This window comes from Sminthopsis crassicaudata, chromosome 2 (genome assembly GCF_048593235.1).
Source record: "Sminthopsis crassicaudata isolate SCR6 chromosome 2, ASM4859323v1, whole genome shotgun sequence".
Taxonomy (NCBI): Eukaryota; Metazoa; Chordata; class Mammalia; order Dasyuromorphia; family Dasyuridae; genus Sminthopsis; species Sminthopsis crassicaudata.
In genome coordinates this window covers 661713357-661740166 of record NC_133618.1, presented here as the reverse complement: position 1 = coordinate 661740166, position 26810 = coordinate 661713357, and the positions used below count along the sequence as shown (strand labels likewise).

Below are 26810 nucleotides of genomic sequence, written 5' to 3'. Positions count from 1 at the left end.
ACTGGGAGGGATTCCTAGATAAGGAAGCCTCATCAGGAAAAGGAGCCCGGGCTAGGAGCCAGGAAGCTTCAATTCTCCCACTCACTTCCTTATTTCTCTGGTTCCTAGAGAGTGGGGTCTGTTCCATTTTAATCTCGCAAACAGGAAGCAATTAAAAAATGTTTGTTGAATTGTTAAGGACACCTCCATCCCTTCAGTCACAATTTTGAGCTATTCAGAGAGGTCTCACCCTCTCTGTCTCTCTTATTGTACCCTGATTCAAGCCCTCATCAATTCTCATTTGGACCATCACAGTAGCCCCCCAGTTTCTAGATCCTCTCTGAGAATAATTCACTAAACAGTTGCCAAAACAATCTTCTTAAAGGACAAGTCTAATACTATCACTCCTCTGCTCAAGAACATTCATTGACTCCCTATTTCCTCAAAACAAATAAACAAATTCAGCTTGACATTTCAAACCCTTCTGTTCGTTTGTTCCCAACTCATCTTTTCAGACTGATTTCATTTAAGTCCCTTCATGCTTGCGCCCATTCCCATCCAGCCAATCTAGGCTGCTTGCACACTCAGCATTCTATCTCTCCCTGAGCCTCCCTGCCCAAGTTATCTCCTGTGACTGAAATGTGCCCCCTCCTCACCTCAGCTCCTTAGGATCCTAACTTTCCTTAAAAGCTCAATTCCCCATTTCCTCCTTTGTGGGAAGTCCTTCCTGATTTCCTGAGCTGATCATCCCAAATTATCCCATGTACATACATGGCCTTACAGTGCTATGAATGAATGAATGAAAAAACATTTTAAGTACTTCCTAGGTGCAAAGAGCCACGCTAAAGCCTGGGGCTGCAAATACAAAAGTGAGACAGTCCCTGCCTCAAGGAGCTCTCAGTCTAACAATCTGAGGGTTGAGCTGTAGCATCATCTCCATGGATCACACTGGACCATTTCCCAGCGCCAGGGGTTTTGGTGGTTAGAACTTACTGATACATAAGTGTGAGTTATATTCCCCTGCCCTAGAACAGAAGCTCCCCGAAGGCAGGAGATGTTTTCTTTTTCTGTAAAATGGGGATATAAATGGCTATGACTTCACAGGATTATTATGAGAATCTAATGGAAAAATATAAATAAGGTGCTCTATAGACTTTACAGTGTTATATAAATATCAGTTATTATTATTTGTTATTATTGTTACAGACTTTCTCTGGTTCCCAACTACATAAAAAAGTGACTCATGCTCCAGCTTATCACCTCACAGCCTTATTTTTGTGAGAGAACTTATATGATGCAAATTTTTTTTCTGAAAAAAATCTGTTACTACTGTGAGGGATATTATTGTGTTTTCTGGCCAATACTCCATTGGACAGCACTAAGACAGCTGCAGGATTGTTCAAATTCTCAGGGCCAGACAGTGAATTAGCATCCACCCCATGCAGCATATTGACCACATCATTGGAACACAAAGCAGGAGCAACTCTCAATAGCCTGTGAATTGCAATAAGATTCTCCTCCCAGTTCAGAAAAATAAGATGATCGTCTTTTGTTGCCCCACCCCTCTCTCTACCTTGCTACCCCCTCCCCCATATCCTCCTCTTGGTCCTCATTGGGACCTCCAATCCCTCCACCCTCGGTCTTTTCCTGGGCTGTCACCCCATGCATTGGCCACACTCCTCCCTTTTCCCATCCTGATCTTTTGGTGAACCAATTCAGCTCCACACTCTCCTCTGTTCTGGAGGCCCTTGTTCCCTTGGCTTATTGAAGCTGTTGCCCTGGCAACCCTCAGCCTCAGACCCTTCCCATCATCAGCTGTTGCCCTGACAACCCTCAGCCTCAGACCCTTCCCATCATCAGCTGTTGCCCTGACAACCCTCAGCCTCAGACCTTTCCCATCAGCAGCCGTTGCCCTGACAACCCTCAGCCTCAAACCCTTCCCATCATCAGCTTCTTCTCTGTTAGGTTATATGAACAAAGCTGGAGAAACACTCAAAACCCAGCCATTCTACCAGCTCTGATAAAAATGTATGTTCCCTGATCCCAACTGGGTCCTCACTTTGGCGCAGCAACATTTTCACATCTCTAACAGACTCACTCTGCTGCTTGCCAGATGCTCCTCCTAAATTTTTCCAATTCTCCTCTAACCTCCCTTGGCTCACCCTCCCACTTTCCTCTCAGCTGAAGACCCTGCCTCACATTTCACTGGGGGAAATTTGACAGAAATCTCCCCTCTTCCCTCCTCCTTGTCTCATGTCCCTTAGACACCTGCCTCTATCTTCCATCACCCCAGATTATGGGGAAAAGTGATCTTTCTCCTCACCAACATCCACAAAAGAACCCATTCCATCCCATTTCCTCTAGCCAATGGCTTCTCAATCTCCCCAATCCCTTTATTCTTCATCTCTACCCTCTGGCTGCTTCCCAGATGCCTACAAATATCCACATACTTCCCCTATTCATTAAAACTCCAACCATGAATCCACCATCTTCACCAGTCATCATCCTACCTCTCTCTTCCCCATGGCGACCCATTTTCCTTGAGACAGCTGCCTAAAAACAGGCGTCTCACCTTCTCTCTTCTCTCCAGAATGACTCCCCAACTAATCATTCAACTGAAACTAAAACCCAAAATTACAATGAGGCAATTGGCGTTAAGTGACTTGCCCAGAGTCACATAACCAGAAGTGTTAAGTGTCTGAGATCACATCTGAACTCGGGTCCTCCTGACTTCAGGGCTGGTGCTCTATCCACTGTGCACCCAGCTGCCCCCAATAATATTCTAAAGGGACTTCAGATGTTTCCTGAGAATCACAGTTCAACCTCCCCAACTTTTCTAGGTTCTTTGGCAATCTAAATTACTGCTACTGTACTAAATTATAAAACAGAAACTCTTCCTCCTTTGTTACTGAAAAAAATTGGTTCTTGGATCAGTAAAAAAGGTTCTAGAGTCTCCTAAAAAACTGTTTTTTTTTAAAGCAAGAGATGGGAGCCAAGATGGCAGAGTAAAGGAAGTGACTTGGTGAGTTCTCCTTCAAGCCCCTTCAAATCCCTTTAACTAATGACCCTGGACAAACTCGAGAGCATTAGGACACACAGGAAAATGGAGTGAAATGTTTTCTAGTCGAAGATAGCAGCTCTGTGGCACCAGGGGGGATTCCAGCTCACGGTCCTGCTGCAGACCTGGCTCCAGCCCCAGCCCTGGCCCAGGTGCCAGCAGAGCAGGACTCTGTTACTTTAGCCCATAGAACTTTCAGACATAGTGAAGCAGGAAACCTTCTCACAGTCTAGGGCAGAAAAGAGTGCTTATGGTCAGGTCCCTAAAAGGATTTCTGAGAAACAGTTGTACACAACCCCTGAAGCCTGGGACAGCACGCCCTTCACCTATGAAATGGAGCCTGATAAAGAGTTAAAGGGCAAGTAATAGGCTGGAGAAAGAAGCAAACAACAGAAAAATATTCTGGCCATAGGAAGTTACTATGAAATCAGAATACATTCAGAAGATAAGAAAATCACAGCTCCTACATCCAAGGCCTTGGGTTTAATTTTATGATAAGAACTTACAACAGAAAGAAGAAAGAAATCCAAGAAAAATAAGAACTGGGCTCAGGCTATGGAAGGGCTCCTAAGGAATTCTGAAAATCAGGTAAAAGAGATAGAGAAAATATTTGGAAGAGAATTGAGAGTGGTGAAAAAAGAAATACAGAAAGTTAATGAGAAGAATACCTTTGCTTTTTGCAAAATTAGCCAAATAGGAAAGGAGGTACAAAAGCTCACTGAGGAAATAATTCCTTGAAAATTAGAAAATAGAAATAATAAATGAAAGCTAATGACTTTATAAGAGATCAAGAAGCAATAAAAACAAAACTAAAAGAATGAAAAAATATAAAACAATGTGAAATATCTCAGTGGAAAAACAACTGACTGGGAAAATAGATCCAGAAGAAATAATTTAAAAAATTTTGGTCTACCTGAGAATGATGATCAGAAAAAGAGCCTGGTCATCATCTTTCAAGAAATTATCAAGAAAATCTGTCCTGATATTCTAGAACCAGAGAATAAAATAGAAATTGAAAGAATCCACTGTTCAGCTCCTGAAAAAGATTACAAAATGAAAACTCCCAGAAATATTATAGACAAATTCTGGAACTCCCAGGTCAAGGAGAAAATATTCCAAGCATAGAGAAAGAAATAATTCAAGTACAGTGGAATCATAGGATAACACAAGATTTAGCAGCATCTACCTTGAAGAACAGGAGGGCTTAAAATACTACATTTTGGAAACCAATGGATCACTTACCCAGCAAAACTGAATATAATATTTTAGGGGAAAAGGTGGAAATTCAATGAAACAGAGGCCTTTCAAGCATTTGTGATGGAAAGACCAGAGCTCAATAGTAAATGTGATTTTCAAATATAAGACTCAGGAGAAGCATAAAAAGATTGTCAGGAAAAGGATATCATAAGGGACTCAATAAGATTTATCTATTTATATTCCTATAACTTATTATAACTTTCTCATAATTATGGAAGTTATTAGGAGGATATAAAGACAGAAGGCATAGGTGTAAATTGGACATGAAAGAATAATATAAAAAAATTAAAGGGTGAGAAATGTACTGGGAAAATGGGAAAAGGAAAGATAAAATGGTGTAAATTATCTGCCATTAAAGAGGCACGAAAAAGCTCTGACTTATGATGAAAAATGTTATCCATACTCAGAGAAAGAATTGATTGTGGCTGAATACAGATTGAAGCATACTCTTCTTTTTTTGCTTATTTTTCTTGAGGAATTTTTTGGCAGGGAGGGAATTCTATGTTTTCTTTCACAACATGACTTTTATGGAAATGTTTTGCATAACTTCAATGTGCTTTCTAATATGGAACTCAAAGGTTTTTTAAGAAATGTAAAAAATTGTCTTAAATGTAATTGGGGGGAAATAAAAAAATATTAAAATGTTAAAGAAACTGAGGACACCCTCCCCGCCAAAATCAAGAGATTACTGTATCTATAATCTTTGGATTTAGCAATTCTGAAAGCTGAATCTGGCTAAGCTTCAAATAGTGAAGATTCACTTTCAGATTCAGATCTGATTAATGAAAAAACAAAACTGAAACACTTCAACAGGAAGACAGCTGACCAGATTTAGGAAAATTAAAACAGAGACAGCCAAAAAAACCAGCTTACCACTCAGGATTTTAATTTAAAAGTCTGCTTGACCCTATGAAAAGGAGAAGAAATGCAAAAGCTGAAAATTTGTTTAAGGAACCAAAAAAGAAAAAAATGTTTAAGAAGCCAAGAGCGAAATACAGTCATCCACTTGTTATACTTTCATATCCACGGCCAGTACAAAGACCCAGAGATGGGAGATGGAAAGTACTATGTGAGGAACCACACAAAGACAGTTTGGTTGGACTGGAGCATGTGAAGCTTGGGAGTAGTGGGTAATAAGGCTTTAAATGCCAAACAGAATATTTTATATTTTATATTGAGTAGAAAGGCAACATGGTCCATGGTCCATGAACTTCAGGAAAATCCCTAGAAAGAATGAACTGTTAAGAATATTTTTCAGGGCACATGGTGATAGCATGATAGTGGGCAAATGCCTGATGATACTTCTATCCCAAATATGCTAGATTTATGCTTGTGGGTGGGATTTGGAAAGCCCACCAAATTAGTCCCTCAAGCAGGCTCAGACTGGGCTGGAGATGGGATGTGAGACACTCAATCCAAGTTAGAGAAAGAAAAGATAATATTACCTCATCAGGCCTGATATCCTCACTCCTGATTAACAGTATTTCCCTAAAGTCCAGTTATGAGATTCTTCAAGGTCAATGGAAAACATTTTGTATTAATCTTCAGCTCTGACTGAGTTTCTGGTCAGCATAGGCTTGGTCCTGAGATGCATTAAATAAATCTAGTCTCTAAGCAACAGGCAGGGCTTTGCAGTCATGAAGAGCTAGGTTCAAACAATGAATAATGTTTTTTTTATAACTATCCATTTCAAGAAATCCATATGTCTTCTCTCATAATTGATCCCATACTTGTCAATCAGTGCTGTTCCTTTTAAAAAAATGCATTTTGAAACAACATTTTAAAAAAGAAAGAAAAATGTACATCTTTGGAATAAAAAAAAATTAAAGGCAGAAACAAAGAAAAATATATATTTAAAGAACATAGTAAAGTTATAGAGAAAAATATTTTCTCTTTTTTGTGGGATTTTTTCCCTCATCTTAGTATAGAGTTCTTCTAAGAGCAAATATTGCAAAATTTGTTATTTTGATTGAATACAAACAATTGGAGATGAGTGGGACACCTATTTTTCTGATTTCAGAGAATTGCACTTACTTTCCCTCCCAAGTTGGAAAATCCCTAATTTTTCTTCCAATTAGAAATCCTGTAACCTGGGTTATATTCTGTTAATTGTTTTCTTTTAATGCAAAAAAAAAAATCTGCCTCTTTGTATTTAGGATCCAGCGCCTAGCTGAAGGGCCTTATTTTTGATTTGTTGTACAATTAATTGGTGCATTGACAATAAATCAGTATGCTCAGAAACTCAAACCTTTGTTTCCCAGTCATTTCAATCACTCTACCTGCCACAATTTCACTCAGTGGACCACTATATGGCTTACCACATCCCATGACTCTTTTCCCCTTCTTTTCTTCCCTTTCTCCCCTATCTCCCACCTGGCAACCTTCAACCTATGAACCCTCAACATTTTTCATTTGTCTAAAATCAAATTCCTAAGTTTCGCATTAATTAACATTTTAGGGTAAAATCACAGGACAGTTGAGGAGATAAATTGATTTAGGCAGCTCATGTGTAGGGCAAATCCTGTATCCAATGGGGAATACAAATGCTGTAGTGGGCCAGTAGCCCAGGAGATTTTAATGCCTGATGTATAGATGGCTCCCCTTCTACTTCTCCATGTCCACTGTTAGCAATTCCCTCTTCATCTATCTTTTCTTTCTCTTACCAGATTTGTGTTTATTAAGGTTTGTTTACTTAGTGGAGGTTAAATACGTATCTACTCTAATTCCTCTGGGAAGTTCAGGCAGTTCACAATTCAATCCCACCTGGAATTGAGGGCAGAGACAGGTGACAGGAGTTGAAGGAACCTCAAAATCTTTGCCAACAATTAAGTCTCCAGCAAGAAACTTAAGATCACGGAGACATAGGTTGGGTTTTCTTCACTTTGTCAATTTGCAAAAAGGGATGTGGAAAAGAGAAATTAATTTGGGAGATAAATAGATCCCTGAGAAAGTAGTATCTGAGGAGCTAAGGAGGGGATGTGAGAAAACTGGGACACTGATACACACTTGGTGAAGTTGTGAACTGGAGAGCAAATTGGAACTATGTCCAAAGGACTATCAAACTGTGCATACCCTTTGGCCCAGCAGTGTTACTACTGGGCTTAAATCCCAAAGAGATCTTAAAGGAGGGAAAGGCACCTGTATGTGCAAGAGTGTGGCAGCCCTCCTTGTAGTGGCAAGAAACTGGAAACTGAATGGCTGCCCATCAGTCGGAGAATGGCTGAATAAATTGTGGTATATGAATATTATGGAATATTATTGTTCTGTAAGAAATGACCAACAGGAGGATTTTAGAGAGATGGTAAAAATGAAGTAAGTAGAACCAGGAGAACATTGTACACAGCAATAGCAAGATTAGGCAATGATCAATTCTGATGGGCGTGGCTCTTTTCAACAGTGAGGTGGTTCAGGCCAGTCCAATGGTCTTGTGATGGAGAGAGCCATCAACACTCAGAGAGAGGAGTGTGGGGAGTGAGTGTGGATCACAACAGAGTATTTTCACTTTTTGTTGTTGTGTGCTTGCATTTGTTTTCTTTCTCATTTTTTTTTCCTTTTGGATCTGATTTTTCTTGTGCAGCATGAGAATTGTGGAAATTAAATATAAAAGAATTACACATGTTAACATATATTGGATTACTTGCCACCTCAGGGAAGGATGAGGGGAAAGAAAGGAAAAGGTTTTGCAAGAGTGAATGTTGAAAATTATCTGTGTATATATTTTGAAAATAAAAAGCTTTAATGAAAAAAGAGAAAGTAGCATCCAAGAAGATATATTGGCCATAATTATAAGGATAATAGATTCTTTGTCTGGCATGGGAATATACCTATCAAAGACAGGTGAAAATGAATTTTCAGGGGACTTGCAAAACTAATTAAAAAGATTTTATATTAAAAAAGGATGGGGGGAGGATTGGAGAAAACTACATAGGTCAATCCCCTAAATTAAATATTTCAGAGAGTAGCCACAGAGAAGAAAAAAAAAACATATCTGAGAGACCCTAAAATTCATGGGAGACAAAAATATCCACCTACACAAAAAATTGTAAAAACACATGACTTCAAATATCCTTATGCAAATGCTCAAAGTTTAGGCAATAAATGAAAAGCATTAAAGGTCTTAATGAAAGGAAGCAAATTTTATCTCAGAGGATATGACTAAGAGTTGGTGCTTTGAAACCTACTAGTGATCCATGGTCCAAATGAAAAATCATAGGTTTGCAAAAGAGGGAAGAGAGGGGAAATTGATTATCAACAAGGCATATTTATGAGGAGAAATCCAGGAACCAAAGAAGAGAAGAAAATGGAGAATATTAAGATAAGAATGAAAGGAAACAGAAAAAGCAATTTTGTCTTTGGAGAATTCTACAAACCACCTGAAGAGAAAAAGTAGCTATATAAATTTTGGGAACAGATTACCAGTCTGATATAGAGATATAATACAGGAAATTTTGATTTTTTTCAAACTGGAGCTTTCACTAGCAAAAGCAGAGAAGCTAATAATGACTCCTTGACTTGACTCTATCAACAATTTCATCTTAAGACAGATGAAAGAACCAACAAGAAGGAATTCTGTTCTGAATATGATTCTCCCTAAGAGGGCAAAAATTGGTTTCTAGGGTAGAAATGGTGGGAAGCCTGGGGGAAATGATTATTTTAGTCCAGAGTGATAAAAGAGAAGAAGTTAGCACATAAGGCTGATATATACCCTAGATTTAGGAAAAGAAGATTTCAAATGGTTAAAAGGAAAGATTCCATACAGTGAAATGCTTTGGGGAAACCTGTCCAGTAAGAATAAGTTGGAAAATTAAATTCCATCAAATAATTCATCAAAAAAGAAAAATGTGATTTGTCTAAAAAGAGCAATGTGGGTGCACAGGGAATTCATCAGCCATTATCATCATAAAAATCATTAGATTTTTGTTTTTTGTTTTTTTGGTTTTTGTTGGGGCAATTGGGATTAAGTGACTTGCCCAGGGTCACACAGCTAGGAAGTGTTAAGTGTCTGAGACCAGATTTGAACTCGGGTCCTCCTGACTTCAGGGCTGGTTCTCTATCTGCTGCATTATCTGGCTGCCCCAAATCATTAGATTTTAAAAAATAAACACACAAAAGGTGGAGAAAAGTAATAGATAATTCATTGTCAGTAAAGTGAAAGTTCAGAATGAGCTGACCTTGTCAAAGGAAGCAAATGCATACATACATACATACATACATACATACATATACATATAAGCTATATTGGGAGAATAGGAAGGATCAAAGATGGGATAGGGTCTTTGGATGGGTTTAATTTTATAAGAACTTACAACAGAAAGAAGAAAGAACTGTTCAAATCTTATTTTATTATTGTTTTCTCAGCAAAGGAAAATATACCTTTACACAGAAAATGGAAGAACCAAAAGGATTATAGGGGAGTTGATTTCCTAAATCAGAAGACATGTAACTACACTCAATAAATTCAAGTCACCCAACCCAGGTAAACTACCTCCTCAGGTGCTGAAAGAAAAGGCAGAAGTGAGTGCTGAGCAGCTGTTAGGGAGAGATGAAAGAAGAAATAGAGAAGCACCACATTTTTGGAGAAGTGCAAATGTTTCAGTTTTCAAAGAAGGAAAGAAAAAAGAATCTGAAATCGTAGGTCAAGGAACTTCACTTCAATTTCTGGAAAAATGTTTAGAAAGGACAATTAGCATGAGAGCTGAATAATAAGTAATAAGGAAAGCAGTGATTGCAAAGAGCTAAGCACGCCTTTATCAAGAACAAGTCATGGCAGACTAAGCTCCCATGAATGATTAAACTAATGGATGAGTGGAATGCTATTATTAAATTATTTCATTTAAATGATTAAACTAGTAGATGACATAGTTTGTTCAAATCCTAGAAATACTTTTTTGATAAAGCATCTCATTATTTCTGAGGAAAAGATAAAGGGACAGAGATTAGATGATGCAATTAGATGTTCAGAACTGAGAAAATTAAATTGATATTGTTTCTATTTCTATAATTGATTTTATTCTGTATCACAGTTGACCTTTTGCATAACTAAGTCACATTACTTTGTTTCTGACTTAAGTTTAAAAGCTCAATTTCCCTATAAATCACTTTTATTAAAAAAACAAAAAATAATAATAATAAAAAAACCCAAAACCAGTTATCTCTACGCCACTAGCTGTCCTTGACCAATTGGAAGAAATCTGTTATCTTTACATCATTAGTTATCCCTGCCATTGGACGATATCAATCAGAATCTTACATGGAAGGAATAACTGTTGCTAGCCTCACATTGCTGATTTCCAGCCAATCATGTTGTCCCCCATGCCTGTAATGCCACAGGATTTGTAACCAATCATATTGCTTTCCCCATCTATGACGCTGCCTTCCAGGTTTTCAATATGCCTCCTTTTGTCTGTAAACATGTCTGCCCTCATCTGTGGTCTTTATTTGCTCTGATGATGAACTAAAGACCTTTTAAAGATAATTACTAGCCTTACCAATAAACTAAACATTCTCTAAACTTTGTATCTCAGTGTGCCTTCATTTCAATTGTTCTAGAACTCATTGGATGGTTCACAGAGTGGTTATGAACAGTTCATGTCAACAGGGCAGGATGTCTCTACTTGAGTATCCATGCTTGGCTTTGCTTAACATTTCTTATTAATTATTATTAATACTAATGATTAATTATCAGTTCTCATTAATGCCTTAAGTGGAGGCATACTCATCATATTTGCAGATGACAGAATGATGAGATTTCACACAATGAATATCAGAATCAGAATCCAAAAGTATCTTGACAGGCTAGGACAGTGGGATAAATCTAACAAGCTGAAATCAATAAAGAAAAAGGTAAAGTGGTATTTGCGGACTAAAGCTCAGCTTCATAAATATAAGCTGCTGGTGGGCATGGCCAGAAAGCCATCATTTTGAATGAATTAGTAGCAGTCACCAAAGAGCAGTGGTCTTGTTGGACCTCCCCTGTGTCCAATTCCGGGTGACTTGGTTTAAGGACATCAATAAGCTAGATCATGTCTAAGAAGGGAAGCGAGAATGCTGAGGCCCTGATGCCATGTCTGATGAGGAGCTGGGTGTGTATACTTTGGAAAAGAGGAGACCTAGCCTGTGAAGGAAGGATTAGGTTTGTTCTGCTCACCCTCAAAGGGGCAGATGCCCCAAGAAAGCCTGTCAAATATATCATAGTGGGGATCCCTTTTGTGGATTTGTTGGCCATGGAGATTCCCTCTATTTTTTGTAAGGCTGGAGAGGGAAGATCTAGAGCAAGTGCCAAAGTAAGGCATTTCAATTTTATCCTGAAGGTAATGGAGACCCACTGAAAGTTGAGGAGCTGTTGTAGGACAAGTCATGTTTTAGGAAGTGAGTCTGATAACATTGAGCTTAGTAAGTCTGTGCTGGCGAAGGGTAGGGCAGCCAGCAAATACAGCATAGCTGGATGAATCCAAGTGTTTATTCCTGATGCACAAGCTCTGGATCTAGTCTCTACATCTGGGAAATGGGAATATTTTTATTCCATTTCTAAATTTAGCTCTTCTCCTTTTACAATTCCCCTGAACTTGTCTGTAACTGTTAAGTCCTCTTTAAGAGACTTGGTCTCCCAATTTGTAAAGTGGCAGGAATTCCTGCCCTATATATCATGGGGAGATGTGGTAAGCATCAAACTGGATAACTTAGAGGAAGGTCCTTGAGAGAGTACAAAATGGGCTGTACATACATGGGGGAGTGATTGATGTTATCAGAGGTAAGGGCGAGTTCCCACAAATTATAAAAGAGCTTAAAATATCCTATTTCCAAGGCCTTCTAGAATTTGTCACTATAACTGCTGAGTCCCATCTTGCATAATGTCACGGCCTTGACATTACTGATCTGGAACTGGAAGAGACCTTCAAGCTTATCTAATGTTTTTCAATTGAAGAAACTGAGATAAGATGGTTAAGCAATTGAAGGTCATAAGGAGGGGGAATTTCATTATAGGTAATAATAACAAACAATAATAATAGCTAACATTTATAAAGCACCTATTAAGCCCTCTCACTTGATCCTCACAACAACCCTGGGAAGTAAATAAATAAATATGAAATCTATTTTAGATGTAAGGAGAACCATTTCCAGGCCAAGTTGGTGCTTTAGCTAAGCTTGGAGCCGGAGGGAGAATCCCAGAGGTGAGGACAGAAAAGAGACCATTCAGAAGTGGAGAGGGACTTTGATATAGAGGAAGAGGTGCACTATGGAGCGCAGAGGATAGTAAGCTTCACTAGGACACAGCCAAACTCTGGAACTGAAGAACTGGATTCAAATCCAGCTCGGATCACTACTTGCACAAACTTTCAGGCTTCGGTCTCAGCTATAAAGTGAGTGTTGGACTGCACAGACATCCTAAAGTTGCTTCCAGTTCTGCATCAGTGATCCCTCATAGGCCTCCTGTTCCAGAGGCACCCTCAGACTAGGCCCTCGATTAGGAAAGAGACCTGGGGACTCACGCATCGGCCAGGATTACAAGATGGATCTTCCCCAGGAAGAGGAATGGTAAACAGAGTCCTTGAAGGTCACCTTATGCCATTTGAGCCTTAACAACCTTGTGGTTTAAATGTTGCAATTATCACTGTACTTATTTTACAGAGGAGGAAACTGATTCAGGGAGATATTAAGTGGCTTTCCTGGGAGCACATGGCTAGTGAAACCTCCAAAGCTGGACTGGAAGCTAACTTTTCCTGAGCTCATTCAGCTCTCTGCCAAGTCCCAGGTCTCCTTTGGAGGCCAGGTGGCTAATCTTCAAAACCTGAAAGTTGCAAAGTGGGAAAGTGGCTAATCATCCGTGACCCTCTCCCTTTGGGGAGGGCTGCCAGGAGGGCACAGACCCCCTCCCCTCTGCCATCACTCACCCACATCCTGCCCCGGGCTCAGTCGGTCTCGGCTCAGAATGGTGGGGAAGAAGCCCTGCTTGGAGCCATAGATGCCCAGGCTGGACTGCTGGAAGCGGTCAAAGTCGCCCAGGGGCAGGGCCCGGTAGCCCGACCTGCTGAACATGACGCTGGGCGTGAGGGGCCGCTGCCGGCCCTCCCCGATGGGCACGACCCACCTGCAGCCTCGGCTCCGCTCACTGTTGCTAGGCAATGGGCAGAGAGCAAGTAGGAGCTGCCAACATCAAGTCCCGGCATCAGCCAGTCATGGTCCGGCAGGGTCTCAGCCCTCTGGACGGGGACCAGGGACACCTTCCTAGAGAAAGAGGGAAAAAGGGAGCAGAACGCTGGGGGCTCTCTCGTGCACCGTCCCGGGGCCCACCCCCGCCCTGGCTTCCTCCCTCCTTCCCCGTTCTTCCAGCCCGTGCACCTGAGGGAGCCCTGCCCTGGGGTACCGGCCTCCCTCCCAGGCAGGGGCCAGCGGCTTCCTGGTCGGTGACGTCATCCAGGAGCCCCAGATGGGGACAGGGGAAGAGGAGGAGCAACGAGAAGCTGCTTCCACCGCCCAGCCTGCTCCAGGCAGCCTGAGTGCTCCCTCTAGCCCGGGAGGACCTGGCTGGTGAGCCCGCTGCAAGGGGGGACGTACCCCCCCCCCCTCCCGGCGGAGGGGCTGCGGTGCCCGGGAGGAGGGATGGACAGCCCACCCCAGGGTTGGTTAGGTCTTAAGATAGGATATCCTAATGGCAACCTTTTAAAATGCACAGTTCCAAAACATAATACAAACGTATAGTGTATTTTACGTTATTGCAAAATCAAAAAAGTGCATGAGTTATTTTATTCATTGCAATTTTAAAAATTCACATATAATGAATTTTATACCTGTAATATACATGTATAAAATCCATTAACGAGGAGTTATTAATTAGATCCAAAAATACAATTTAAAAATTTTTTATAACTACATTTATTATATCTGTACAAAATCAAATAAAGTGCAGAAGTTATTAATTGGAACAAAATGTGATTTTAAAAGCTCATATATAAGATGAATTCTATACAATAATATATTATGTATAGCATACATTATATATATATATATATAGTATGAGTATTACATATTATATACATATAATCAAATTAAGTGTAAGTAGTATTAATTTGACCAAAATGCAGTTTTAAAAATTCATATATTATGGTTTTTATACATAAAGTAGTACATGTTGTTGTTGCATGTATAAAATCCAATAACATGGAGTTATTAGTTGGACCCCAAAATACAATTTTAAAAATTCTTATAATTACATGTTTACATATGAGCAAAATCAAATAAAGTGCAGAAGTAAAAGTCCTAGACATAATGAATTTTACACATAAACATTTTTATATTATACATATAAATCCAAATAAAGTGTAGGAGCTATTCATTACATTCAAAAATGCAACTTTAAAAAATCCATATATATGATTTTTAAATTTTAACCATAAACAGTGTTGTTTATATTACATATTATCTGCGTATAAAATCAAATAAAGTGTAGGTATTATTAACTGGACAAAAATGCGATTTTTAAAATTCATCCAAGTATAATTGCAGGAAATTTATATATATGTATGTATGCACACATATATGTATATATGTGTGTGATTTATATATGTGTGTATATATTACTATATTTCTATACCATAATATACATTACAAGAATAGTAGAGTATAATGAAAAGACAGAAAGACTTAGTTCAAGCCTTGCCTGTGTCACATAAATGGCTCTGAGACTCTGGGTGAACCAATCTCTCTGTAGTCTCAGGAGATCCTCTAAGAGCAGGAATCTGAATTTTTTTTTTTTTTTTGGTCATAGACCCCTTTGGCCATCCGATGAAGCTTATAACTCCTTTTTCAGAATTATGTTTTTTAAAATTTATCAAATAAAATACAGAAGATGGTAAAGGAAAGTAGTTATATAAATATTATATATATACATATATATGTATATATATATATATATATAAAGATGTAGCTATAGATATATTTAATTTGAAGTCTTTTTGTAGTGACAAGGAATTGGAAATTAAGTCTATTCCTCAGTTGGGGAATGCCTGAATAAATTATAGTATGTGAATGTAATGTAATATTCTTCCTCTATAAGAAATGATGAACAGGTTGATTTTAAAAAAGCCTGGGAAGACCTATGTGAACTAATGGGAGCAGAACCAAGAGAACATTATGCACAGTAACAATATTATGTGATGATCAACTGTCACGGACTTGGCTCTTTTCAACAATGAGGTGATTCAAGGCAATTCCATTAGACTTGGCATGGAAAGTGCCATCCCCATCCAGAGAGAGAACTATGGAGACTGAATGTAAATCAAAGTATAGTATTTTCATCTCTGTCATTGTCTTTTGCTCATGTTTTTTTTTTTTTCCCCCTTTTGATCTGATTTTTTTTTTTTTTTTTTGGTGGGGGTTGTTTGTTTTTTGTGCACCATGATAAACAGGTGTTTAGAAGAACTGCACATTTAATCTATATTGGATTGTTTGCTTCCTGTATATTTTCAGACTTATTTCATCATTAGGGAATTCTCCATTGATTTAGATGTTAACTCCCTTACATTCTTAGAATGTTCTGAGGCACTGATAGATTTTGCCCAGAGACACCCAACTAGTGTTTGCTAAGACTTGAATTCAGGACTTCTCATGTCCAAGGCCTGCTCATTACCCTTGTTTTTCTTTATCTCCCATTGTTCTTTCTGGAATTCCTTCCAGTTCTGAGATTTGAATACTCAATGCTTGATGATCAGAATTCCTTCTTCTTGGCTGTGTGGCTCTAGTTGAGAGTAGGAAGTACATTGGGTATTCTTCTCTTTCCCATTCCCTCTTTATTTACATACCTTCTCCCCTAATTCCCTTATGACAAATTTCATTGTCATTCCCAGAACATTTAAAAAGGATTCTGGCAAGAAAGCAAAGGGACCTATTCTCCCCAAAGTCTGGACTCCCAAAACTACTTGTTCCTTACTGCCTGTGGGACCTCAGCGTCCTCCTAGGCTGCTGTGACCTTTCAGGAAGCCATTCTAGACCAACCACCAACCTGCCTCACATAGGAAGTCCAAGGTGAAGCCTTAGCATTTATAATCAGCCATCTAACAAATATTTACTGAAATAATAAAAAATGTGAAGCCTTTTGTAGGTGATAGTTTATGCTTCTTCTTATAAACTTGAGGGCTGGGATTCTATTTTGCTCGTTTATACAGCTCTGAAATCCCCTAGTATTTCATCTAGCACATAGTAGGAGTTCAGTAAATGAAAGCACAGTCCAGTCCTTCCTCCCTGGAATCTCAGAATCTGGTTGGGGGAATTGAGAAAAAATATGATTTAAAAACAAAAACAAACAAACAAACAAAAAAAAACCCACAGCCAAACAATGGTGTGGAGAGTTCATCCCTGTGCAACAGGAGGTAGCCAGTCAGAGACATATTCGGAGCCAGAAGTGACCTTAGGGACCAACCCTCCCTTCTGGGAGCTGTGGAAACTGAGGCAACCCAGAGAAATTAAGTAATTTGACAAAGGTCACCCAGATAGTAAACAGTCAAGGTGGGAGGTGAGCCCTCCGCCTCCAAATTCAGTGCCCTGAAACCACATCTCTTGGTTTCGAAACAGAAATCAGCAGAGCAGGTGGTTGCATCAAGATCTACCATTAACTTGTTGTGTGAGCCTCCTCAAATCTCTGCACCTTTCTCTAACCCTCAGTTCCCAATCTGTAATCGAGGGGGCTGGACTACCCTTCCGGCTCTCGAGATTCTCTCCCCACGTGAGGTAGGGGTGGGGGTGGAGTGAGGGCGGAGCGGGAGTCCCTTCCTCTCCCACGTACTGTGATTCAGAGATCAGCGTCGGTGCTGGTGGTCAGAGAAGGCTCCATCTTGAAGGTTGAGGAGGGCTAGAAGGCTTCGTTCAATGAGTACAAGAACAGAGTTGGTAAAATTGAGTGTGTGCAGAAGGGGAGGGGAAAGAGGGAAAAGGAGAAAGGGAGGAGAGAGAGAAGAGGGAGGGGATAGATGAAAAGACCGCAATTTGAGGAGGACCATACAGCCTGCATTGCAGCCCCTTCTCCCTGCCTGTCTCAGATCCCCAGCTTAGACTGGGAGCTCCTGGCGGGCAGGGGTCTGACTTCACCAGCAGCTTTTTTTTCTCCTTCCCCGAAAAACGACTCTAGGTGCAGAGGAAGAGCTCGGACGATTGCAGTCCTCCGGGACTACAGTCTGCATCCCGCCAGGTTGGACCAGCGCAAGGAGGCCAGATGTCCCAGAACGAGAAGGAGTCTGGGTGAGGCTGCCCTTTGCTTCCCCTCCCCCACCCCATCCCATCCCCAGCCTCTCCCCATTGCCAAGCCCCCAGGTTCAGGCGCAGAAGGCTGGCGCATCTCGAAGACGCCACGTCTCTGTCCGCACTGCGGGTCTGACGCCCTGGTGGGCTCGGCTGCTTGACAACGACATCTGTCGGGGGCTCTCGGTACCCATTTTGACGCGTTATCCTCACGCCTTTCTATCCTCTGTCCCTCTGGCGGCCCGGACCCCCTGGGCTCCTGCATCAGCGTCAGCATCAGCATCAGCATCAGCACCTGTCTTTCCCTTGCTCAAGTCTGTCTGGCTGGAGCGGGAGCTGCATCCATTCCTAGGATGGATAATGCCCAGGTCCCCATCTTGGAGCGTATCTAGTGCAGGGGTCCTGCAGCAGCTATCGGGTTAACCCCATCGCTCCCCTCTTCTCCTTCTCACCTTCCTCCTTTTTCCCCCTTTTCTCTTCCTCCCTGTCCTTTTTATTCCTATCTTATTCCTCCTCGCTTCCCGCTCTTCTTTTTCTTTTTCTCCTCTTCCTCCTTCCCTTTTCCTCTTTCATTTTCTTCCTTTTCTCCCTTGTTTCTCTCCTCCTCTTTTATCTTCTCTCCCTCCTTTTCCTTTCCTGTCTGTCTTCCCCATCTCTCCTTTTTCCTTTTCATCCCTTTCTTTTCCTATCCTTTCCATCTTCTTCCATCTCCCCTTCCTCCTCCCTTCTCCCCCCTCCTCTCTCCCTTTCCTCCTCTTCCCTTTCCCCCTCCCTCCCGGCTCCTGCCCAGTCCCCCTCCTCCTTTCCTCAGCCCTCCCTACCCCCTCCCTTCTTCCCTGTGATGCTGTGAAGGACCAGCCTCTCGAGGAGGCGGGTTCGCGGAGTGCTCCTCCCAGATGCTGGGCTCTCCCAATGTGCATCCCGCGCTCCCTCCCTCTGACCCTCTCCGCCCCGCTCCTTCCAGGTCACCCACCGAGAATCAAAACCATGGGGGGCTTTCCGTGACTGCAGAGCCCACCCCCGGCCCCGAGCCCATCGAGACGGCGGACCCGCCTCCGCCATCATCCCCTCCTCCTCCCATCCTGGTGTCGGTGGCCACGACTTCCAACTGGGCCTTTGGCACCGATCCGGTGCCCCCCAACCAGCCCGAAGCCAGCACCAGCGGAGAGGACCCTAAAGCAAGCTCCAGCCCCATGGAGGTGAGGGAGGAGGCAAGCACTTCAAGCCAGGTAACTCACCAGGAGGGCTGGGAGCGGGAGCAGATAATGGAGGGGATGCACACGATGAGGAACTTAATATGAGCCATGCACGGTGCTATGCGCTTTACAAAGACCATGGCATTTAACAGAAACATTAACCATAGCCAGGATTTAGAGAACATCGACTAGAGGTAGGCGCTGAGCTAAAGATATTACCGATATCTCGTTTAATATGAAGAATGAAAGAAGCCAGCATTTAGGGACCATTGACGAGAGGCGGCGCTGTGCTAAGGATATTACCGATATCTCATTTAAAAGCCAGCATTTAGGGACCATTGACGAGAGGCGGCGCTGTGCTAAGGATATTACCGATATCTCATTTAAAAGCCAGCATTTAGGGACCATTGACGAGAGGCGGCGCAGTGCTAAGGATATTACCGACATTTCATTTAAAAGCCAGCATTTAGGAAACATCAACGAGGGGCGGGCGCTTTGCAAAGTATATTACTGATATCTCATTTAAAAGACAACATTTAGGGAACATCGACGAGGGGCGGGCGCTTTGCAAAGTATATTACCGATATCTCATTTAAAAGCCAGCATTTATGAAACATCGACGAGGGGCGGCGCTGTGCTAAGGATGTTACCGATATCTCATTTAAAAGCCAGCATTTAGGGAACATCGACAAGGGGCTGGCGCTTTGCAAAGTATATTACCGATATCTCATTTAAAAGCCCACATTTAGGGAACATCGGTGAGGGGCGGGCGCTTTGCAAAGTATATTACCGATATCTCATTTAAAAGCCCACATTTATGAAACATTGACGAGGGGCGGCGCTGTGCTAAGGATGTTACCGATATCTCATTTAAAAGCCCACATTTAGGGAACATCGATGAGGGGCGACGCTGTGCTAAGGATATTACCGATATCTCATTTAAAAGCCAGCATTTAGGGAACATCGACGAGGGGCGGCGCTGTGCTAAGGATATTACCGATATCTCATTTAAAAGCCAGCATTTAGGGAACATCGACGAGGGGCGGGCGCTTTGCAAAGTATATTACCGATATCTCATTTAAAAGCCCACATTTATGAAACATCGACGAGGGGCGGCGCTGTGCTAAGGATATTACCGATATCTCATTTAAAAGACAACATTTAGGGAACATCGATGAGGGGCGGCGCTGTGCTAAGGATATTACCGATATCTCATTTAAAAGCCAGCATTTAGGGAACATCGACGAGGGGCGGGCGCTTTGCAAAGTATATTACCGATATCTCATTTAAAAGACAACATTTAGGGAACATTGACTAGGGGCGGCGCTGTGCTAAAGATATTACCGACATTTCATTTAAAAGCCAGCATTTAGGGAACATTGACTAGGGGCGGCGCTGTGCTAAGGATGTTACCGACATCTCAGAAGCTAGCATTTAGGGACCATCGACTAGGGGCAGCGCTGTGCTAAAGATATTACCGATATCTCATTTAAAAGCCAGCATTTAGGGAGCATTTACTAGGGGCGAGTGCTTTGCAAAGCATATTACCGATAAAAGCCAGCATTTAGCGACGACCATCAACGAGGGGCGGCGCTGTGCTAAGGATGTTACCGACATCTCATTTAAAAGCCAGCATTTAGGGAACATTGACTAGGGGCGGCGCTGTGCTAAAGATATTACCGATATCTCATTTAAAAGCCAGCATTTAGGGAGCATTTACTAGGGGCGAGCGCTTTGCAAAGCATATTACCGATAAAAGCCAGCATTTAGTGACGACCATCGACGAGGGGCGGCGCTTTGCAAAGGATGTTACAGATAAAAGCCAGCATTTAGGGACCATCGACGAGGGGTGGCGCTGTGCTAAGGATGTTACTCATATTTCATTTAAAAGCCCGCATTTAGTGAGCATCGACTAGGGGCGGCGCTGTGGTAAGGATATTAGCAATATTATCTCATTTAATAAGAAGAATAAAAGTAGCCAGCATTTAGGGAGCATTTACTAGGGGTAAGGATATTAGCAATATTATCTCATTTAATAAGAAGAATAAAAGTAGCCAGCATTTAGGGAGCATTTACTAGGGGTAAGAATATTAGCAATATTATCTCATTTAATAATAAGAATAAAAGTAGCCAGCATTAAGGGAGCATTTACTAGGGGTAAGAATATTAGCATATTATCTCATTTAATAAGAAGAATAAAAGTAGCCAGCATTAAGGGAGCATTTATTAGGGGCAGGCATTGTGGCAAGGATATTAGCATATTATCTCATTTAATTAGAAGAATAAAAGTAGCCAGCATTTAAGGAGCATTTATTAGGGGCAGGCATTGTGGTAAGGATATTAGCATATTATCTCATTTAATTAGAAGAATAAAAGTAGCCAGCATTTAAGGAGCATTTATTAGGGGCAGGCATTGTGGTAAGGATATTAGCAATATTATCTCATTTAATAAGAAGAATGAAAGTAGCCAGCATTTAGGGAGCATTTACTAGGGGCGGGCACTGTGGTAAGGATATTAGCAATATCATCTCATTTAATAAGAAGAATAAAAGTAGCCAGCATTAAGGGAGCATTTACTAGGGGCAGGCATTGTGGCAAGGATATTAGCAATATCATCTCATTTAATAAGAAGAATAAAAGTAGCCAGCATTAAGGGAGCATTTACTAGGGGTGGGCGCTGGGCTAAGTATATTAGCAATATTATTTAATAAGAAGAATACAAGTAGCCAGGTTTTAGGGAGCATTTACTAGGGGCGGGCCCTTGGTAAGGATATTAGCAATATCATCTCATTTAATAAGAAGAATAAAAGTAGCCAGCATTTAGGGAATATTTACTAAAGGCGGGTGCTGTAGTAAGGATATTAGCAATATTATCTCATTTAATAAGAATAATAAAAGTAGCCAGCAAGTATATAGCAACTACTATGTGCCTAGTACAGTGCCATGCAATTTACAAATATCCCAGTTGAGCCTCACACTTGCCTTAGGAGGCAGAGCTATTATTGGCTCCCCATTTACTGGTAAGGCAACTAAGGCAGACAAAATTCAGGGACTTGCTCTAGATTTTTCAGTTAGTAATTGTCGATGGGTGTGATCTAACAACAATAATAATACACACAGTGGTTACTGTTATTTCATATAATACACAATTGTAGTAGTTATTAGTATTTAATTAGTGCCTATTATCTGCCAGAAACTATACTAATTTATAATTTTTATAATTATTTATAATTATTATCACCTTTGATTCACACAACCACCCTTGAAGTTGGGTGCTATTAATTTCCCCACTTTACAGAGAAGGAAAGTGAGGCAGCAGAGATTAAGTGACTTGTCCATTATCATTTGTAGTAAGTATCCAAGGCAGAGTTTCAATTTAGGTCTTCCTGACTCCAGCCCAGTGCTCTAACCACTTGCCCAATTGTCCATGCAAGCAGTTTTTGCAGTGGTTACAGCATTGGGCTAGAGTTAGAAAGACTCCTCTTCCTGAGTTCAAATCTGAATTGTGTGATTCTGGGAAAGTCACTTAGCCCTGTTTGCCTCAGTTTCCCCATCTGTAAAATGAGTTGGAGAAGGAAAGGGCCAACCACTCTAGTATTTTTGCCAAAAAAAAAAATCCCAAATGGGATTATGAGAATCAACCCAACTTCCTGGCTCCAAGTTCTGTACTCTATTTGTATCCACCTAATTATCTTTAGGCAGTTTCCTAAGGGAAGCCATTGGGACTAGGAAGGAGGGAACCCTGGGCTAAAATTTAGGAAATCCCACGAGCATAGATGTAGGACAGCCAGCCAGCTAAAACCTCTTAGAAGAAGGAGGAAGAGGAGGAGGAGGAAGAGGAAGGGGTGGAGGGAGGGAGAGAGAAAAGAGAAAGGTTGAGAAGTGAGAAGGGGTGTGAGGGAGAAAGAGGGGGGAGAACAGAGAGAGAGCAAGAGAGAAAAAGAGCAAGAGAAGAAAGAGAGAGGTGAGGGAGTAGAGGAGGACAGAAAAAAAAAGAAAACATAATTAACACTATCAAATTATCTCCTGAGGTCAAAAAGAATGAATATCAAGAAAAGGTGGTTAGATTTGGCAACTATTCTAGCCTCTGTAATTCTCTTCATGTCTACACTCACTCTAGCATTAAAAGTGTGGACAAGTTTCTACTAACTACTGTTATTTCCCAAAAGAAATGTCTGTTTGTTAGATCTGGAAGGGACCTTAGTCAAATCATCTAATATAACACCCTCATTTTTCAACTTGGGAAACTTGAATTTGAGGAAATTTAAACAAATTGTTCAAAGTCACACAGCTAATAAGTATCAGAGGGACAGCAAAGTACTAGTAAACATTTAACAACAGGTTCTCCCTCCCTCCAAACATACACACAAGTGTGGGATGTAAAAAGACCCTTACTCAAAATAACTAAAATTGTTTATTGAATCCTCATGAGGATGAGCAGTCCCACCTAGAGATAAGGGAAAGTGAAAGCTTTGAGGTAGGAGGGCTAAAGAATTAGTAAAGATACACAGTTTTGATAGATTTTATTATAAGAGATTACATCACAAGTTAAGAGAGCATTGTAGGGGGGAGAGAGGGCATAGGCATTTAATTGGTTGTTGCTATCCACAGAGATTGGAAAGAAAGGTTTCTATTTCCCTGAAATCACCGGATTTCTAGGAAACACAAAATCAGGCCTTCAGGCTTTAGATAATCAAGAAGATAGTGTTTAAACTAATAGTCTAAATATCCATAAATGTCAAATACAGGATAAAAGTCTCCTCAGCTCAGGTTAAATAAATATGTCTATAGCTGGCCAAGGCTCAAGTAAATATAGGCCTGCACATATTGTACTTATGCAGGTCACGGAGACACAGAAATAATAAAAATAAAATATAGAAAAAGAATTCACATATTTCTGTAAATTCTTTACCATATCTCTCTATTTCACACACAAACAATACACTTTAAGTTTAATTTGCATTTTTAATATTTTCTCCATCACTTTCTTAAGTTTACATAATCAGCCAAACAAGAAATTAAGTCCTGATTTGTAATGTTTACTGACTTTTTAGTGCTAGAAAATCAAACAAATCAAGCCCAGTTTGTAGTGTTTCCTAATTTTTAAGTCTATTTGCAAATAGCAAATCAGTATTTCCTTCTTTCTACAAAATAAAAGTTTATCCCGAAAATTTAACAATTGGCTCACTAGAGGTGGTTGGAACCACCTCCAGCATATCCCTGCAAGGAAAGAACCCCAACCTGACTCCTAGTCCACGGTTCTGTATAGTTTTCCTTGCTGGAACTTGAAAGGGCTACCCATGATTTCCCTTCAAGACTGTATAGAATTGATACCTATAATATTTTGTATAGTTGCTTTCCATCTCTCAAATAAAAGGAGAAACGCATAAATTGTAGGAAAATTTTAAGCTCGCAATAATCAATTATGCCAGCATCCTAGATTTAGGGGAGGGGGGGGAAGGGAACAGAATATCCACATCTGTGGATTGCCTCCTGTGGACCAGACGGCTAAGAGTCTTATTTAATGTTAGCTCTGGAAGGGACCTTAAAGGTCATCTCATGTAATTCCCTGCTTTCATGAAGGAAGAAATAGGGCAAGGCAGGTCCTCTGGCTCCTAATTCAGCCATCTTTCCTACAGAATCTCCTTGGCTGCCTCTCTCAAGAATATTAAAAATAAAAACCATGAAATAGTAAAGTGCAATGTCTCTGAGTGAGAGGGCCTGAGTTCCAGTCCCATCTTTAACTTTGGGCAAAACATTTTTCTTCCTGGTTCTCTGTTTCCTTCTCTCTGCCATGAGGGGGTTCGACTATGTGGCCTTGATATTCCTTCCTATCATTCATCCTTGTGGTCCCCATGTAGTCCTTCCTGGTTAAGGTTGTGACCTGGGACTTGGGCAACAAACAGCCTGTGTTACTTCTTGTGATTCTTTGATGTTCTCCCCATCCAGGCCATAGGTGAGGAGTTTTGTTTCCTGCTGTGTCACAGCTGTAAATCAGAATCGAAATGTCCCAAGCTCTTAGGGTGCTTACACACCATCTGCTCCAAATGCTTGGAGGTCCAGGAGCCGGCTGGGAAATGTCCCATCTGCCAGTACCCCCACTCCCAGGAGACCAACCTACACTCCATGGACAACCTCTTCTTCGAGAGCTTGCAGCGGCGGATCTCTGTCTACCAAAACATAGTCCAGGGCGGGAAGGAAGCCTGTTGCAATCGATGCCGGGAGCCGGCTGATTTCTGGTGTTTCGAGTGTGAGCAGCTCATCTGTACCAGGTGTTTCGAAGCGCATCAGTGGTTTGTGAAGCATGAGGCGAGGGCCGTGGAGGAGCTGAGAAAAGAATCTGCCAAAGATTTCCTAGATGGCACCCGGAAATCCAACAATCTCTTCTGCCCCAACCCTACTCATCGGACACCATCCCTTACCAGGTAAGCTCCTCTGGAAATCCAACAACCTCTTCTGCCCCAACCCTACTCATCAGACACCATCCCTTACCAGGTAAGTTCCTCTGGAAATCCAACAACCTCTTCTGCCCCAACCCTACTCATCAGACACCATCCCTTACCAGGTAAGTTCCTCTGGAAATCCAACAACCTCTTCTGCCCCAACCCTACTCATCAGACACCATCCCTTACCAGGTAAGCTTCCCAGGATCCCAAGGCATGGGAGAGTTCAGGAGCCAAACCACAGCCCAACAGTAAGGATGGAGGGAACCGCCATATATTTTACATAGGAGGGAACCAGAAAGGTTAAAAGGCTATTTAAATGAAACATACTGTCCACTTCTAGAAAAAAAATAAGTGATGGACTCAGAGGGCCTATTAAAGCAGATTTTCTTCTGTGTTTTTAAAATTTTTTTTATTTTCTTGGAACACAGCTAATAAGGAGATTTATTTTGCATATCTATACATATTTGTAATGGGTTTTATTCTTGCCTTTTCAGTGGAGAAAAGGTAAAGGGAAGGAAGAGAGAGAGAGAGAGAGAAAGGGATGGAAGAAGGGAGAGAGGAAGAGAGAGAGAGAGTTTGGAACTGAAAATGAAGTACTGAATTAAAGCTAAAAGAGAGACAGTCATAGAAAAAGACAGAGAGGGACAAAGAGACTGATTTATTTGAGGTCTGGATGACCTTGGAAGGCTATCTGGGATTCCAGTGAAGGAGTACCTTGAAAACGAGAGGAGTACACAGCTTCCCCCTGCCTGTCCAACCATGGTGATTATTATTTGAATTTGTGAGACAAGGTAACAGATGGACTTGTAGTTTGGGGGAAAGAATAGCAGATCATAAGCCCATCGATATGGAGTTGAAAAGGAGCTCAGAGTTCATCTGGCCATCTCTGATTTTACAGATAAGGAAAGCATGGCTCAGAAGGGAGGGGACTGGCTCAGCCAAGGTCAGACAAGGTCATGAGTAAGAGAGCCAGGATTAAAACCAGAGTTTCCAGTTCTGCCTCTGACACACTTGTATGACTTTGGGCAAATGCCCTCCCTGGGTCTTGGTTTCCTCAAACTGGGTATACTCTGAAGTCCTTACTATACCTTGAGGTTTTTCTCCAGTGTCACCTGTGCCCAGATGTTTTGGGTCTCCAATTTCCAGTGAGAGACAACTGGTTTTGTAGAAAGCCTCAACATGGGGAACAGAAGCTTCTAGGAATGTATCTCAGCTCCACCATTTGATCAGGTCCCATAGCTTCTCTGGTCCTCAGTTTCCCGTTCTGTAAAAAGAAAGGGTTTCAAAGAGTGATCTCTAAGGTCTCTGCTCTGCTATTTGAGATTCTTGTGTGACCTCTAACAAGACATTTGACCTCTCTGGACCTCAATATAGCCTACATAAAATGAGCAAAGCTTGAAGTTCCTGCTCTGCTCCTTGCCCCAGGGTCCTTCCCACTTCAGAGGTAAGATCAAACCTTCTGCTTTAACCACAGTTACAATTAACCACTAACCTCCAGAACAAACTGGGCTTGACTGTCCAGCAGGGTGTGAGAGCTGCTAATTTGCATCCTTTCCTTTCCAGGTTACTTTCACTTACAGTGAGGCATCTTGTCTCAAATAATGTTCATGTCACTATTCCTATGAACAGGAACACCTCTCCCTT

The 26810-nt window shown here is 41.3% G+C and overlaps 2 protein-coding genes across 3 annotated transcripts in view; one reads left to right on the top strand and one right to left on the bottom strand.

The window, feature by feature from the left end:
- STOML1 (stomatin like 1) overlaps positions 1-13746 on the bottom strand; it is a 29059-nt gene extending 15313 nt beyond the window's left edge. For both annotated transcript variants that reach the window (XM_074297024.1, XM_074297025.1), the window contains exons 1-2: positions 13634-13746; positions 13186-13519 (exon numbers count right to left, since the gene is read on the bottom strand). In XM_074297024.1, coding sequence (XP_074153125.1) covers positions 13186-13330 — 145 coding nt within the window. In that variant the 5' untranslated portion in view covers positions 13331-13519; positions 13634-13746. The remainder of the gene's footprint in view (positions 1-13185; positions 13520-13633) is intronic.
- A 3299-nt stretch (positions 13747-17045) lies between these two features.
- PML (PML nuclear body scaffold) overlaps positions 17046-26810 on the top strand; it is a 30819-nt gene continuing 21054 nt past the window's right edge. The window contains 4 exon segments of the mRNA XM_074297022.1: positions 17046-17176; positions 17415-17524; positions 18489-18753; positions 24670-25145. Of these exon segments, the coding sequence (XP_074153123.1) occupies positions 17156-17176; positions 17415-17524; positions 18489-18753; positions 24670-25145 (872 nt within the window). The 5' untranslated portion in view covers positions 17046-17155.